The sequence below is a fragment of the Microcaecilia unicolor genome, chromosome 12, assembly GCF_901765095.1.
Source record: "Microcaecilia unicolor chromosome 12, aMicUni1.1, whole genome shotgun sequence".
NCBI classification, from domain to species: domain Eukaryota; kingdom Metazoa; phylum Chordata; class Amphibia; order Gymnophiona; family Siphonopidae; genus Microcaecilia; species Microcaecilia unicolor.
Genome location: NC_044042.1, coordinates 37,630,750 through 37,648,288, shown reverse-complemented (window position 1 = coordinate 37,648,288; position 17,539 = coordinate 37,630,750). Strand labels below are relative to the sequence as shown.

Here is a 17,539-nt window from a genome sequence, read left to right as displayed (position 1 = left end):
AGAAGCTGAAGCAGAGTCTAGGGAGAGCTCAGCTGCCAAAGTGCTGGTGTCTGACATCAGCAGGGAGAAGGGGCACATCCATAGGACAAGAGCAGGGGAAGGAGGAACCGGAAGACCAATAGGAGAGAAGCAAGGGAAGCCAGGCAGAGGAAGAGCAGACCTAAGTGGGTGGAAGCAAAGCAATCAAGGAGCATTGGAAGCCAGGCAGAGAGAGCGAGCAGAGCTAAGTGCATGGAAGCAAAGTAATCAAGGAGCCTGCAGCCAGAGAAGAACTACACACACGTGGCTCAGGTCTGTGCCAGTCAAGTGTGCGTGTCGACGGGACCCTGCGCAGCCTGAGGACGCCGCTTGCATTGAGGTAGGGGACATGACATTTCCTAAAAGAACTTACAATCTGAGTATCTGAGGCAATGGGAGAGAAAGGGGCCCTTTCACTAAAGTGCAGTAAAATTAGCAATTACTGGGGCTTAATGCAGGACTTTACCACACAGTAGCTGCAAATTTTATGCAACAACCAGTTGTGGCGTAATTAGCATTTTCATAAGTAGGTCCTGCATTAAAGTGCCATTTAGCCCATAGTACCTGGTTTCAGTTAACGCAGAAGCACCTAACCTCAGATTCTACATGTGACACCCAGATGTGTGCACACAAATTAAGTAATGAGCCCTTAACTATCACTAATTGGGTGCTAACCAATTATTGAAGTCAATTGACACTCATTAAAATTTGCATGTACATTCAAGATGGCTGCACGTACCTGCGAAGCAGCAGCAATCCTCCTTCTATAATTATGCCAAAACAACGGGGTAGAGTAGCGGTCCGAGCCTCCCCGCTGCCAGTATCCCCAATCATAGGTCCAATGGATTGACATGTGAGGACTTGGGGGTTGAAGGAGAAGTCGAGAGCGGTCCCATAGAAGACGCTGACTTGAGAGAGAAACTTTTGGCGTCCTCTGGGCTTAAGATGATGCTGAGCATAGACTACAGAGATCTTCCCCTGCAACCGCAAGGCTCAAACTCTCCCCTTCTTGAATCAACGGGGCCACTGCTAGAAAGTAGGCAAGGCTCCAGATCGAGTGAGGCTCTATCACAACGGGGTGAGGCAGGAGGAGAAGGACAAGGAGTACCCTCCTGAGAGACCATGCCTGCTGCGTTTGAAGTGGGGGATCAAAGTGCTTTTGAGCATGAGAGGATAGCTGATTCAACATTGGTAACTTTACCCAAATTCCTTAGTAAGAAGCCTGAAGAGGTAACCTTAGATTCTCTATGGGTACTAATTTCTCAATTAGGTAAGACTTTTCTTACACAAGTTACTACTCTTACACAGAAAGTTTCCTATATTGAGCAGAGAGTGGATAAAACTGAGACTGAATTCAAATCTATAACAGAATGAGTGGAACAAGTTTAAAAGAATATCTCAAATATAGAAAATACACAGACTTCAATGATCTTCGATTCATTAACTTTCCAAGGGTCACTTTGGTGAGGCCATTGGAAATGCTGAAATGTTATTTGAAAGAAATATTGGGAATTTCAGAAGATAAATTTCCTCCCTTTACGCAAGCTTATTATTTACCGAAGAAAGTATCAGACCAACAACAGCAAAATTCTTTAGATGTTTCTGCTTTATTAGACACCTTGGACTCAGACTTAGCTGCTGCAGCTACTTTGGTAGTAACAGTGGCATTATCGCCCGATAAACAATGGATATTTCGTATGTTCTTTAAAAACAGAGAGAAGTTCTTTTTAGGCTTCAAAATTCAATTATTTCCTGATGTTTCAAGGGAAACCCAACGAAGGCGTAAACAGTTTTTGATATTAAAGCCTGGAGTCAATACAATTAGAGGGAACTTTCTTCCTAAGATATCCTTGTGAATGTATTATCAGATATAATGCAGTTAAATATGTATTTACGGAGCCCTCTTATTTATCAGCTTTTATAACAACTAAAAGATCACTAGGAGAATAAACATGCTCGTTTAGATAATTGCCAGCCTTAATTCATGGTAACATACATAGTAGATGACGGCAGAAAAAGACCTGCACGGTCCATCCAGTCTGGCCAACAAGATAAACTAATATGTGCTACTTTTTGTGTATACCTTACCTTAATTTGTATCTGTCATTTTCAGGGCACAGACCGTAGAAGTCTGCCCAGCACTAGCCCCGCCTCCCAACCACCAGCCCCGCCTCCCACCACCGGCTCCGCCACCCAATCGTGGCTAAGCTTCTGAGGATCCCTTCCATCCGAACAGGATTCCTTTATGTTTATCCCACGCATGTTTGAATTCCGTTACCGTTTTCATCTCCACCACCTCCCACGGGAGGGCGTTCCAAGCATCCACCACTCTCTCTTATGTATAATATTACCATACAAATATTTCTTTATATCTCCTCATTTTTTTTTTTCATTAATCTTGGATCTCATTAATGTGGACTTGAATGTTTATACTGTTTACAATGTTCTCATTTTGTTTATAATGTTTTGTTTCCTGTATTTTTATGAGAAGTAATAATTCTCTTAAATAACACTTTTCTGTACAAGTGTGAATTCTTGGTTTAAGGAGGTAAAACTTATAAATAAATAAATAACAAATGTATGTATGTGTGTGTGTATATATATATATATATATATATATATATATATATATATATATACTTTCTGACTGTCCTACCCTTATCCCTTATTTGTCCTGTCTGTCTGTCCTGATTTAGATTGTAAGCTCTTTTGGGCACGGACTGTCTTTCTTCATGTTCAATTGTGAAGCGCTGCGTACGACTGATAGCGCTGTATAAATGATTTGTAGTAGTATATATATTTATATTTGCAAGACTGCAGATGGCACTTTGTATCTGATGGGTTATTTTTTTTAAGTTATCAGATAGATCAAGTCAGAAGAGGAAGGTTTCCAGTACTGGATACTTTTTCTCCATAGGTCATAACAATGTTTGCTGTTTCAAGGACTTCCAGTCTTGCTGAATTACAAAGAACCTTTGACTTGCATTCCTGTCTACTCAGTAGCTTAATTTCACATGAAAGCTGGGTTAGCCTTGCTTTAATACTAAGAATCAACATGCACAAAGCTGGACATTTGATAATTTCAGAATCACTGTCTGTGTCACTATTTAAAATAAAGCCCTTCTTTGTTTTCCAGCCATTAAGAAAAGTGGTTAGAATTCTCTCTTAGACGGACAAACCAATTTCAATATTGGATATTCCCTTTCTGCTCTGGGCATGTTATACATGATCAGTATTTGAAGAAGATGAGGAGATCCTCTGCAATAAAGCCAAAAGCCACCAAAGATGTGAAGGAACCAGCTAAAGAACTCTTTCCTCACAAGCTGACTAGATGATATAAAGCCAAAGGGATAGCAAGAGAAATAAAATATAGATATTGATACAGTAGGCTATAGATATGGATACAGTAGATATATCTCTAACTATATATCAGGGGTTCTCAACCCAGTCCTTGGGACACACTTTGCCAGTCGGGTTTTCAGGACATTGTTATATTCCTTAATGATACTTGACTTCATCTCGCATAACTCCTCACAATGTAATCCATAACTGAGTTATAACAAACTGTATTTCCATCTTTCATAACGTATTGTAAGCCACACAACCCGCAAAAAGATGGGAAAATGTGGGATACAAATGCAATAAATAAATCCACAGAGAATATGGATGAGAGAGATTTGCATACATTGCAGGTAGTGCATGCAAATGTATCCTATGCATAATCATTGTGGATATCTTGAAACCCTGACTGGTTATGCATGTCCCAAGGACTGGGTTGAGAAGCCACAAAATATTTAGGTAACCAATATAAAAAAATAAAATAAAACAGAGAAAATAAAATATGATACCATATTTCTCACCTTACCTACCCCACCCTCTTCCTATGAGACTGTCATTGGAATGCTTTGATGTTTCACTTATATATTCTGCTATTTATCAACATTTACTGTTCTCCGATCTGAAGAAGAAGGCTTACCTTTGAAAGCTAATCAAAAAAGTGTATTGTTAGTCCAATTGATTTATTTAGATCATTTATACCCTGCTTTTTACCACATAAAGCAGCCTCTAAGCGTCTTACAATGAACCAAAGAAATTATTACAATGACAGTAGAGAGGGTAGAGGGAACGGAGGAAGAAGGGAAGGGAATGTAAATACAATATTTAAACAAATAAGTAGGCAAGGAAAAGAAAACAGAAAGAGGAGAAAGTAAGGAGGGAGTCCAAAATCAGGTCTTATATAACAAAAAGTATCATCTATTTTCATTTCTATGTTTTTTTTTCTTTTCTTTTCTCTTATTTTGTTTCTGTTGATTACCTTTAAAAGTATACTAACATGGCTACCACATCACTCTACAAAATATATAGGTATAGATGCAGTTATAGATACAGTAGGTAATCCAGTGGCTTATAGAATAGCGTTTTTTTTTCGGTGCCAATCTCATATAGAATCTAGCCCAATATGCATATATAAATATATAGATATTACCACTGGATTACCACCGCACAAGCCATTTCCAGGGGGGTTTCTTTTTTCCCCCAGAAATGGCGCATGCTCGGGGCAGGACTACCGCCAGCGGTCGCGTTGGGCCTGCGGCAGTCCCGAAAGAGCGAGCGTACCACCACTCTGTAAAAGGGCTCCTCAAAGCACAGCAGCGATCTGCAGGCCATTGTAAAATGTCGCCCTTCCCGTCAATGCATGAATGGTGATTAATTCATGCACTGACAGATAGGATGGCACTAAAAAAAAAAAAATAAAAAGCATGCCGTGGGCCTTCTGCCTCCCCCTGCACCCCAAAACTGATGCCTCCAGCAATGGGCACCCACCATGTAACTGACCTGAACCAATCCCCCTTCCCCCAACTTAAAAATAAATATTCCTGGCATCCACCACCACCAAACCCTCCCTTCCCTGACTTAAAAATAAATTTCCCTGGTGTCTAGTGGCCCACTCTTTCCTCTGACTTAAACTTACATTTCCCTGGGGTCTTGAATCCTCCCCCAGGTCCCCCAAATTCCCCAAAACCCCGTACCTCTGAAAGAGGCAGAAGTGAAGTTCCTCCATTGTTTTGAAAATGATGGTGTCTGACCCCTGGGATACACCTTGGTCTGCCAAATAGATGATTTTAGAATTTCAACATAACATTCAAGCATACACTTGAAAAATAAATCAGAAAAAAAAACCAGAGTTACATAAAATCCACTTAATAGAGGAAATAAACATCATCCATTAATCCACAATATTGCTAGAGTCAAGCAGGAACTATAAATATATAAAACTAAATCAAACCCTAACAATAAGGCAGAATAATCCTATACAGTGACAGCCGGATTACGTGCTGACCAAAGGGAACTACCATTGCAGTCAGCCCACCCACCCACCCAAAGCACCAAAAATTCCAACAATTGCTTAGGTTCAAGAAATAAATCACCAAGTAAGATGACCCCATTGTCAAGACCCTTGGGCAAAATCCACAAAACGTCCTTAAGGGCTTGGGATCACCAAAGAAAAATCAGGAAAATAAATGAACATTAGAACCCAGAAATTGTTCATACATATATCTGAGGTAATTTATATAACACCAAATTTCTGTCCAGTTCCAGGGCAAAGTAGACCCCTGTGATATTTTGGACTTTCATGTGGGGTGTATTATATTGGTTTTCTTTTTTGTTTTTTTTTTACCATAGTGACATTTTCCTTTGTTAATTAATCTCAAGTATTCACCTTCTATATTTCAAATCAAGATTTATCTTGTCATTATATTTGAAAATTCATAAATAATAACAATAATAACACTGCCGCCGGCTAATAACAAAAAAAAACACTCACCACCGCCATCTGAATACCAACCCCTATGTGTTCTGCTGGTTTCCCATGTACATGCAATCACAAAGAAACGAGTCAAAGCACTTGACTTCACACCACACCACTTTCTCCTGTGTTCCCTATGCTCAGTGCTTTGGAAAGAAAGTATGGATTTTTTTCATGACAACTAGGAGCTCCAGTTTCTGAGCTGCTAACACATCCGGCTGTGACTCTGATTTCTGTTTGCTGATGTATAACAGAGCAGTTCTCCTGGCACTGTCTGACTGCAGAGTGTAGGAGGGTGTGCAGAACTAAAACTGTGCTTGTTTACCTTGCACTGGTATTGATACAGAAGTACAACATTGACTGGAACTGCCTTCAAATGAAACCATGCCTATTGCTCTCTTTCTCTTTTACATGCCATGTTTTGTTTTATTGGTTTTATGTTTAGCCTAGCAGTTTCCTCAGCAACTCATTGCCAGAGGATGTGGTAGAAACAGTCGGTGTAGTTGGGTTTAAAAAAGGTTTGGACAAATTCCTGGAGGAAATGTTCATAAATTGTTATTTATGTAAACACAGGTAAACTCACTGCTTATTCCTGGGGATAAGTACCATAAAATCTCACTATCATTTTGTATCCTGCCATGTAATTGTGGCCTGGATTAGGCACTATTGGAAACAGAATGCTGAGCTAGATGTTCTGATGTGATATGGCAATAGGAATGGCAATTGTTTACGACAGAAGAAATGTAAACTCGGGATAACTTTGGCCTCTGACGGGGGGGGGGGGAGCAGTCCACCTCCCTGCCTTCCTTCCTGCAGTGAGGCAACAGCACCAGTATCTGGAATGGCCAGTTGGAAAAAGGAGGTGATGATGCCTCTATAAGGCTCTGCTGAGACCTCATTTAGAATGTTGTGCACAATTCTGGAGACCACGCCTTCAGAAAGATATAAACAGGATGGAGCCAGTCCAGAGGGCAGCTACTAAAATGGTCAGTGGTCTTCATCTCAATATGTATACTTTGGAAGGTTATCAATAGAAATCAAACAAAATAAAACATGGAAAAGAACATAAGATGATACCTTTTTTATAACGTAATTCATTTCTTGATTAGCTTTCGAAGGTTGCCCTTCTTCGTCAGATCGGAAATAAGCAAATGTGGTAGCAGATAGTATATATAAGAGAAACATCAAAGTAATGCAGATAGTATATATAAGAGAAACATCAAAGTAATGCTTTGATGTTTCTCTTATATATACTATCTGCTACCACATTTGCTTATTTCCGATCTGACGAAGAAGGGCAACCTTCGAAAGCTAATCAAGAAATGTATTAAGTTATAAAAAAGGTATCATCTTATTTTATTTTCCATGTTTTATTTTGTTTAATTTCTATTGATAACCTTTAAGAGTGGACTAACACGGCTACCACACCTCTATACTTTGGAAGAAAGGCAGGAGAGGGGAGATATGATAGAGGCATTTAAATACCTATGTGGCATAAATGCACAGGAGGTGAGTCAGCTCTGGAACAAAGGGGCATAGCATGAAAGTGAAAGGGGATAGACTCAGAAGTAACCTGAGGAAATACTTCTTCACGGAAAGGATGGTGAATTCCTGGAACGGCCTCCCAGTGGAAGTGGTAGAGACAAAAACAGTATCTGAATTCAAGAGAGCTTGGGACAAGAACATAGGATCTCTAAGGGAGTGATAAGGAGAATAGATAGCATGGATGGGCAGACAGGATAGGCCCTATGGTCATTATCTGCATACATTTTTCTACATTTCTATTTTATTGCCCTTTCTTTTAACAACTGTCTCTGGCTAGGGATTATAGACTCTGGATCCTTCCAGAACCTGGGTTATATGTGCTCTGTGAGCGTGCTCATTAATGGCTGACACTCCTTTCACCAGAGCTTTGGGAGCTACCTCAGCATCCCCAACCCTGGCTGAGAAGGAGCAGAATCTTCTTTCTTACATCAAATACAGTTCTCTCTAAATGCAAATGCACAACACCATGCCTGACTCATTGGGCTTATCTAACCACTCAGTATTTTAAAAGTACTGTAAATACTAACGACCAACATATCAATTGAAACTTTTACTGATAAATTGCTGGGTTTAAATTACTTTACATTTCTGCCCCTATATATCCCCTTAATTCTTGGGATCAGCCATGTTCAGGACAGCCATGAATTACCTCACAGGATATGAAAACTGATTGAACTTGTATAGTTTTTGTGATGTCATTTGTGACATAATATTAAATATGCATCAGTTTGACCTACAGAGTGCAACTTTGTAATGGTTATTAATATGATTCCCCTTAGAGGTTCAGAAGAAGAATTACAGAGAGCAATTTAACACACTCAGGGGTCTGCACTAGTGTAGGTGAGTGTGCACATGCAGATCCATTTTTCAGCGCACCTGTAAAAAAATGCCTTTTTTACGAAAATGGATGGCGGCAAAATAAAACTTGGCGTGTGTACATTCTGGGTCTGAGACCTTACCATCAGCCATTGACTTAGCAGTAAGATCTCACGCATTAATCGTGTGCTAATCGTCTATGCGCATAGAATGGCGATTACCGCCTGGTTTTTGCTGCATTCCAGAAAATTAAAATTATTTTCTGGCGCATGTAGCAGATGTGCATCAAAAATTAAATTACCACAAGGGCCATGTGGTAGCCGGGCAGTAACTCCAAATTGACGCACGTTGGGTGCGCATAGGCGCCTATCCTGCTTATTTTCGAACAAGGCCGGCCATCTTCCGACACAAATCGGGAGATGGCCAGCCTTCTCCTAAAGCCAGCCAAATCGGTATAATCGAAAGACGATTTTGGCCGGCTTCAACTGCTTTCCGTCGCAGGGCCGGCCAAAGTTCAAGGGGGCGTGTCAGCAGGGTAGCGAAGGCGGGACGGGGGAAAAGAAAGCCGGCCATGACGAGCATTTGGCCGACTTTACTTGGTCCCTTTTTGTTCAATTCCCATTTCAGGCACAGGCAGTTCCCTGTGACTCTGGGCAAGTCACTTAACCCTCCATTGCCCCATGTAAGCCACATTGAGCCTGCCATGAGTGGGGAAAGTGCAGGGTACAAATGTAACAAAAATAAAGGTGCCCCAACTGACCAGATGACCACCGGAGGGAATGGGGGATGACCTCCCCTTATTCCCCCAGTGGTCATCAACCCCCTCCCACCCCAAAAAAAAAATATATAAAAAAAAAAACAAACATTTTTTTTGCCAGCCTCTATGCCAGACTCAAATGTCATACCCAGCTCCATGACAGCAGTATGCAGGTCCCTGGAGCAGTTTTAGTGGGTGCAGTGCACTTCAGGCAGGTGGACCCAGGCACATCCCCCCTACCTGTTACACTTGTGGTGGTAAATGGGAGCCCTCCAAATCCCCCTCCCCAAAACCCACTGTACCCACATGTAGGTGCCCCCCCCCTTCATCTCTAAGGGCTAAGATAGTGGTGTACAGTTGTGGGTAGTGGGTTTTGGGGGGTATTTGGGGGGCTCAGCACACAAGGTAAGGGAGCTATGTACCTGGGATCATTTTGTGAAGTCCACTGCAGTGCCCCCTAGGGTGCCCGGTTGGTGTCCTGGCATGTCAGGGGGACCAGTGCACCACAAATGCTGGCCCCTCCCACAATCAAATGCCTTGGATTTGGCCGGGTTTGAGATGGCCATCATTAGTTTCCATTATCAGCGAAAACCAATGGCGGCCATCTTTAACGCCGGCAATCTCTACGAGATTTGGCCGACTCCAACCGTATTATCGAAATGAAAGATGGCCGGCCATCTTGTTTCAATAATACAGTCGGGTATGCCGCTTGACGGAGCCGGCGTTAGAGATGGCCACCCTTATAGATGGCCGGCCCCGTTCGGTTATGGCCCTCCACGCGACTTAGTAAAATGGCCCCCAAAGAAATGATACAGGGTCTAAATGATACAGGGTAGCTCAGTCAAAATAGCACAAATAACTTATAAATATCAAGAATAGTAAAGATAAGCAAATATAACAAACAACTATTCCCATATAATCACAAATTTGAGGCATATTTTCAAAGCACTTTGGGAGGCTAAGTTCCATAGGTTTCTATGGAACTTTGGGAGGCTAAGTGCTTTGAAAATATGCCTCATTGAGTATTTATTAATATCAGATCAATGTATTCTTTTTGTCAGATCTATCAGAAAAGCAGAGCAAGTTAGCCCATATGCTAATTCATAGCTTCAGGGATAGTGAGCTGTTGCAACACCCGCAGTGGCCACATCCTTTCAAAATCAGCATCATGTTTTCATTTTATAGAGAGAGGGAAGGACAAATGAGGCACAGAGAACGAGTGAAATGAGAGAGAAGGTACTACTGAGGGGGTGAAAAAAGATTTAATACTGACAGAGCAAGAAAGGGGAAAAGGGAAGTTACCTCTGATAGGAAACATACCACTGCAGGGGGCAATGGGGAAGTACCACAAACAGGTTAAGCAGGGGGAAGAGGGAAAGGTTCCACAGACAGGGGAACTTAATTCTGCTAGGGACAATGGGGAAGTACCACTGTCAGGCTAAAGAGGGGGGAGAGGGAAAGGTAGCACTGATGGGGACCTGGGGTGAGGAGGAGTAGAGCAGAAGGTATCAATGATGACCTGATATGCTATGACTGTGAAAAAGTTACATGGTCAGATATTTCACAAAAGATGACTCTATGGCAGGGGCGTAGCCAGACACATCATTTTGGGTGGGTCTGGGCCCAAGATGGGTGGGCAGAAGAACCCTGCCCCATCCCACAGGTGATTTTCACCTGCATGCCATATGGTCTCTCAAACATCCCCCCTCTCCTTCATACCTTGTAAATAATATTTTTCCACTGGCAGCGAGCAGCAACTAATACACACTGCTCATGTTGGCCACACAGCCTTCCCACTGATGCAACTTCCTGTTTCCGCATAGGTGGGAACACATCAGAGGGAAGACTGTGGGGTCAGTTTGAGCAGTATGTATCAGCTGCTCCTTGCTGCAGGCAAAGATCTGCTATTTACAAGGTATGCAGCGGGGACAGTTGTTGGGAGTTTTCAGCTGGTGGGGCTTGGGAATCCCTGCCAGCCACAGCATAGGTGTGCTGCTACTGGATGGCCCTGGGCCCACCTGGGCCCACCCTTGGCTACACCACTGCTCTGTGGGCTCCTTTTACTAAGGTGTGCTAACAGACTTAGCACATGCTAAATGCTAAGAAACCCATTTTATTCCTATGTGCTTCTTAGCATATAGCATGTGCTAATGATGAGCGCAGGCTAAATCTGTTAGCACACCTTAGTAAAAGGACTCCTAAGTATTTGGTTTTGCACATGGACAGCTTTATGTAGCATTGTTCAGCTAAATGAGATGCTTTGATTCTATTAAGGTCTTATCTGTTCTAAAAAAACGTTAAAAAAAGATCCCCCATGAAATACCGACACATAAACTTCACCAGATTTTAATGGAACTGTTCAAATCTGTTTATTCTAACTTACACCCTAATTATTGAACATTATATTTTATCCTGTTATCATTATGTTATGTTCTATCTAGTTACCCATTTCTCATTATACACAATTTTCTTATGCACCATAACTGCAACAAGGCTGAAATTATTATTCCGTTAAAATGCAGGGCCGTGCCGACACGGTAAGCGAGGTAAGCATGGCAGGAGGGCGCCATCCTCTGGGGGGCGCCCCACCGCACCATGCTTACCTCACCCTCTTCTCCCCAGATCCTTGTCCTTTTTTTTTTTTTTTTACATTTACCTCTCCGGCGCGTGGCAGCGTAGCATTAGTGAGGAGGCGGCGCTCCCCCGCCCCGACGTGTCAGTCTCTTCCCTTCGCTCGGTTCCGCCTTCTTCTGACGTCAGAAATTATGTCAGAAGAAGGCGGGACACTGAGCGAAAGGAAGAAGACACGTCGGGGCGGGGGAGCGCCGCCTCCTTCTCACTAACGCTACGCTGCCGCGCGCCGGAGAGGTAAATTTAAACAAAAAGGAAAAGGATCTGGGGAGAAGAGGGCGGGTAGTGTAGCGATCGTTTTTGGGGGGGGGGCACGCCGGCGGGGCCAACTGCAGGGGGCGCCGGAGACCCTAGGCACGGCCCTGTTAAAATGGTTGCCATAATATTCTCATGCACCTTATTTGTTATCTATATTCAGATTTCCTTATCCCATTAATGTGATTGTTGTTGTATTATATTGTAATCCACATTGAGCCTGCAAATAGGTGGGAAAATGTGGGATACAAATGCAGCAAATAAATAAGAATTACAAATCCTGTATTTCAAGAAGCAGGGTGCCAATCAAGATACTAATTTTGACTTCAAAATATCGCACAGCAGGTATGACTGTTTCTTAAGTGTCTTTAAAGCTAAGGGATGCAGTCCTTACATTTAAACAAATAAATTAAACTTTTTAAATTATGTATTTTTGTGTGCTCCGATCAGCTTAATTTGCTGCACTTTTGTTTACTAAAGTGCCTGAGGCTGCACAATATATCCAGTCAAATTGCAACTCACTGTTCCCTAACTGCAAGGTTTGATTGGTTCTCTTTCTGTGTTCTTTTGCAGTAACAGCCTGTACCTAGTCATAGCTCTGCACAACTTGAAAGCAAATGGCATAGAGAAGGTCTCAGGGGTCACTAGAAATCGATTAATAAAAGTGCACTGATTACAAAAAAAGGACAACATTTTAATCCATCCTGTTTCTGAAGAGGGAGGGGTTGCAGAGATGGAAAGAGTTGCTTTTCAATCCATTACCTACTGAGCTTTTCAAACTTCTTCCCCATATCAGCAGCATGTCTCCGTGACTGTGAAATTAGAACGTATCCCATTCCTGGCAAATTTCAAATTTTCTGCAGAGACATGAATTTTGAGGTTGCAAGATTGTAGACTTAGGAGTAATAGCGGAAAATATATTTTCACAGAAAGGGTGGTGGATGCCTAGAATACCTTCTGATATAGAGGTGGTGTGAACAAAAATAATAACAGAATTCTAAAACATGTGGGAAAAACACAGAGGATCCGTTCAGAGAACAAGGTTAGAATCAAAGAAAAACTTCAATGATCTACACACACTGTAAACAGGGCACAGAGGGATGGAGGTACAACTCTGGCTTTGGTCTAACACCAAAAATTGCCCCTGAACAGCCTTAATTGAATATGAAAAACAAATCTAAAATGTGTTTCTCACGGGATGAGTAAAGATGACAAATACTGTTCATGGTACAGGAGAAAAGAGACTGCATTAAACAACCAACTTTAATACACGGCTGCAAACCAGTTGTCAGCAAGAAAGCTTTAGATATGTAGGTGGTTGGGGCAATAGATGGAAAACATAAGAGACTATCTTGTAATGATGGTCTACGTCTTTGCGTGGTACAAAGGATCCTATGTGAAAAATTCAAGCGATATATGGATAGGCATTTAAACTATAGGAAGAAGGTGCCAGATGAAAGAAAACTAATTGATGTCACCCCCTAAGAAAAGTATTTCAATTGTAGCATTAATAAAGGAGCTTTTTTACTAAGCTGTGCTAAAAAAAAAATGGCCAGCGCTATCCCCAGCTTCAGTTTTCCTACATGCTGGGGCCACTTGCAGCGCAGCAGGAAAATGGCTGATTTTAATTTATTCCCATTAATGGCCATGCGCTAATTTTCCCATTATTGTGTGCAAACAACAAAAGCAACACTGGGCCTTCAAGACTAGGACAAAGGGAGTATTTATTAGACAAATGACCTGACACGGCCTGTGTTTCGGCGTTAGACAACGCCTGGGTCAGGGTTTAGTCCTTAGAATGTATGAAGTGTATATGTATCCAATGCCTCTGAAATTAAACGGAAAAAAACAAAGCGATCCTGTCGGAGAGGACAGCCGCGATGTAGGAAATAATCTCCTGTATTAGCCTTGTCTAAAAGATTCTGTACCCATTATCATGTGGCCATTACTGTGTGAGTACTTACCGATACCTATTTTCTAGGTGGTAAGGGCTCATGCACTAACCACACACTTGCGCAATGTAGCTGTGCTAACCGATTAGCGCAGTACACGCCTACTCTCCACCCCTCCCCCCCAGACATACCCCTATCGCTAAAAAAAATCTATTTTTTAGCACATGGGAAGTGCGTGCCGATCTGAAAACTACCATGGGATGCCTGAGCACACCTTGCAGTAGTGATTTTTAACGTGCAATAAGCATACATTAGTGTTTATCGCAGCGTAGTGAGACATTTTAACTCATCAACAACAAAAGGGGAAGTGGAAACCAACATAAAAATATACAAAATCCAAGCAAGCTGTCCAAAAAGTGCTGGAAGTGGACAGAGATCTGATCAATTATATCATAAACGTGGGAATGAAGGGATGGGTGATTACTGGGTGACTTGAATCTACCAGATGTAGATTGGAATATCCAGTCTGCAAATCTGGAGAAAAGTTGAAAGATCATGGATGCCTTACAAAAGGCTTTGTTCAGTCAAATGGTGATTATATAACCTCATGCTGGCTATCTGCCGATATTCAGCAGGAGATAACTGGCTATCTCCAACTGAATATCCCAGTCAGTGGCTAGCCCAGTCACCAGCTATGATGTGTGACCTAGTCAGTTACCGTTAACTTTCAGTGGCTGACCAGTTAAGTTCAGTGGCCAGATAGACCTGCATAAATAGTAGACCTATCTTTGGCCACTAGAACCTATCTGGTCAGCCGATGAATATCAGTTTAACCGGCTATGTTTGCGGCGCCCCCAAAACACCCCGTAAATTCAATGCTGGTGGCTGGATACGGCCCTGACATTGAATTTCCAGGTTCGCTGGTGACAGCAGGAGTTAACCGGACTCCCGCTGTCTCAATATCAGGGTCACTGACTTTAGCAAAATGGAGAAGGTACAATTGCTCAGAAGACTAGATGTACCATACTGGTTATTTTGTCATATTTCCAAAGGATGAGCATGTGGAATGGATACATGCAGAAAGACATTTAGGAACACTGTCTGGTCTCTGTGCAAGCAGAAGTACATATGAAATATAAACTTGCATACTTTTGGATTTTCCTTGTCTGCATTAATTTTTCCCCTTGAAAAATATCCATACAGTATTTTTAATATATTGTGAATGTTTATGTTTGTAATGTTTTTATGAGTTGCTATCTTGTGTTTAATTAATATGCATTATATTGCTTTATAACTCATTGCCAGAGGATGTGGTACCAGCGGTTAGTGTATCTGGGTTTCAAAAAGGTTTGGACAAGTTTCTAAAGGAAGAGTACGTGTCTACTATTGAGGTAGAGATGGGAAAGCCGCTGCTTGTCCCTGGGATCAGCAGGATATCTTGCTACTATTTGGGATTCTGTCAGGTACTTGTGACCTGAATTGGGCACTCTTGGAAGCAGGATACTGGGCTAGGTGGACCATTGATCTGACCCAGTATGGCTATTCTTATGTTCTGCACACTGCTCATAGCATCAATACTGGTTAGTGGTAAATAGGTACAAATAAAGAATTAAATAAATACTCAACTATGTGGATACCATTTTGAGTGGAAAACTATGTGCATATAAGGAAAGTATGAAAGAATGCATGTACTGTAACTGTACACCCCTCCTCAACCCAGCCCTGAGGAACGCCTCTTCAAGTGCAAGTAAGGTTACACATTTACAGGTGCTATGCGCATAAGTTTACCTGCCCCTAAGGTGGGCAGTTTTTAGAAGCCAATATCCAGGGCTAACATGCTATTATAGCTGCAGAAAGGGCTATGCATGTTGTCTGCTTCTCTGTAAGCTCATTGTTCAGTTCATCTTCTAAGAGAGGTACTGTGTCTATCACGTGGGTGGAGGAGTAGCCTAGTGGTTAGCGCAGCAGGCTGAGCTTGATCCTTCTTCTCCCACTAAGCTCACTTTGACCTGAGCAAATTACTTCACCCTCCATTGCATATATCTCTTAATTGGATTATGATGTTTCTTTATTAACCCTTTGCTCCTCATTTGGTATGTCAGTTATGCTCTACAAGAAAACAATTGCTTTACCCTCTTTTTGGTTACTGCCCTAATCATTTACAAGGTGATGGCAACTCTGTGAAATCAGGCCCACCCGATGTCTGCTGAGAAAAGAGGGTAACACCAGGGCTGCTACAAGAATTTTAGATGCCCTAAACAAACCTTCAACCTTGAGTCTCCTCTTCGTTAACTTTCACATTCCTAGGGCCCTCCCACATGATATTGTAATAGGTAACTCAAAGGTCATGATCACCCCAAAGCCACTCTATCAGAAAAAAAAAATTTTAATTAGACATTATGCTTTAATTTTAATGTATTAATTTACAGTATATTTCACCCATCTTACAATTCTAGATCACAACAAACATAAGAAATGATATGATAAAACAGTACCAACATTCAAAGCAGAATACATATCTTTATCTGCATATATGTCCTTGTGTGTGTTGAGGCCATCTCCCAGATAAATGGACTATTTGGAGGAGTGGCCTAATAGTTAGAGCAACAGTCTTGACATCCAGAGGTGGCCGGGTCAAATCCTATTCTGCTCCTTGTGATCTTGGGCAAGTCACTTAACCCTCCATTGGACAAAGAAATACCCAGTGTACCTGAATGTAACTCACTTTGAGCTACTACTGAAAAAGGTGTGAGCAAAATCCAAATAAATATTAAATAAATAATTGAAAAACTATCCACACTTCCCTTGGGTAAAAGGATAAAGGGAGAGAAAGCACAAGAAACAAGAGACTAGTGAGTCTCCCTGAATCCTCTGTGGAGAACAATGGGTAGAAATAGACATGGATACCGAGAGGAATCAGCACCAGAACAGGACTGTGCACTGTGACCACTTCTCTATCCCACTCCACCCCTGCACTAATGCCAAAAGTGCAGCTTTAAATAGGCAAAGCCCCAGGTCACTCTGCCCTAGTTCCTGTCCTGAAAGGGGTGCAAGGAAAGAAAAACAGCGGGCATAGAAAAGGCAAACTACACACACTGTGTTGGCGTGTTGCATAAAGGTAGTGGTTGCAGAGCAGGTCTTTATCATAAATACACAGGTAACATAAGGAAGGACGGGACTGAGTAGATCCTATTATTGCTCATCAAGAAAGTGACAAGCAGAGTAAACAAATTTGGGAAAGTAATGATCTGCAGCTGGCATCTGGGAATGACAGGATAACTTTAAAGCTTCATTTGTGCAATACTGGGTGACTTTCATCTACCAGATGTAGATTGGAATACCAGGTCTGAAAATCTGGAGAAAAGATGAAAGATCATGGATGCCTTACAAAGGGCAAATGGTAGTTACGTGTACTGTGCTAATCAGCACAGCTACATCACCACGTGCTAGCTGACTTGCATGTGGTTAGTGCATGAGCCCTTACCACCTAGAAAATAGGGCAAGTCACTTAACCTTCCATAGCCCCAGGTACAAAACAGATTGTGAGCTTACTTGGGACAGAGAAAAAAGTACTTGTGTATAACATGTAAATCGCTTTAGTTATACCACAGAAAGGCAATATATTATATATCCCATTACCCCTTATCCATTTGAGGTTTATATGTGAATTAATTTTAGAATTGAGTACCATGATGACTGTTTTTATGTTTATAATTCATTGTTGTACTTGCTTGAAATTGAAATTTGTTATTTTTAGTCCGCCCTTATCCAGGGCGAAGTATAAAATAAAACATACACAGTCAAAGGTGATTTGTA

The 17,539-nt window shown here is 41.7% G+C and overlaps 1 protein-coding gene across 1 annotated transcript in view; it reads right to left on the bottom strand.

The window, feature by feature from the left end:
- Window positions 1-5,955, bottom strand: part of LOC115481563 — a 92,381-nt gene extending 86,426 nt beyond the window's left edge. The window contains exons 1-2 of the mRNA XM_030220803.1: window positions 5,846-5,955; window positions 5,049-5,124 (exon numbers count right to left, since the gene is read on the bottom strand). Coding sequence (XP_030076663.1) covers window positions 5,049-5,080 — 32 coding nt within the window. The 5' untranslated portion in view covers window positions 5,081-5,124; window positions 5,846-5,955. The remainder of the gene's footprint in view (window positions 1-5,048; window positions 5,125-5,845) is intronic.
- Between the last annotated feature and the right edge of the window lie 11,584 nt (window positions 5,956-17,539).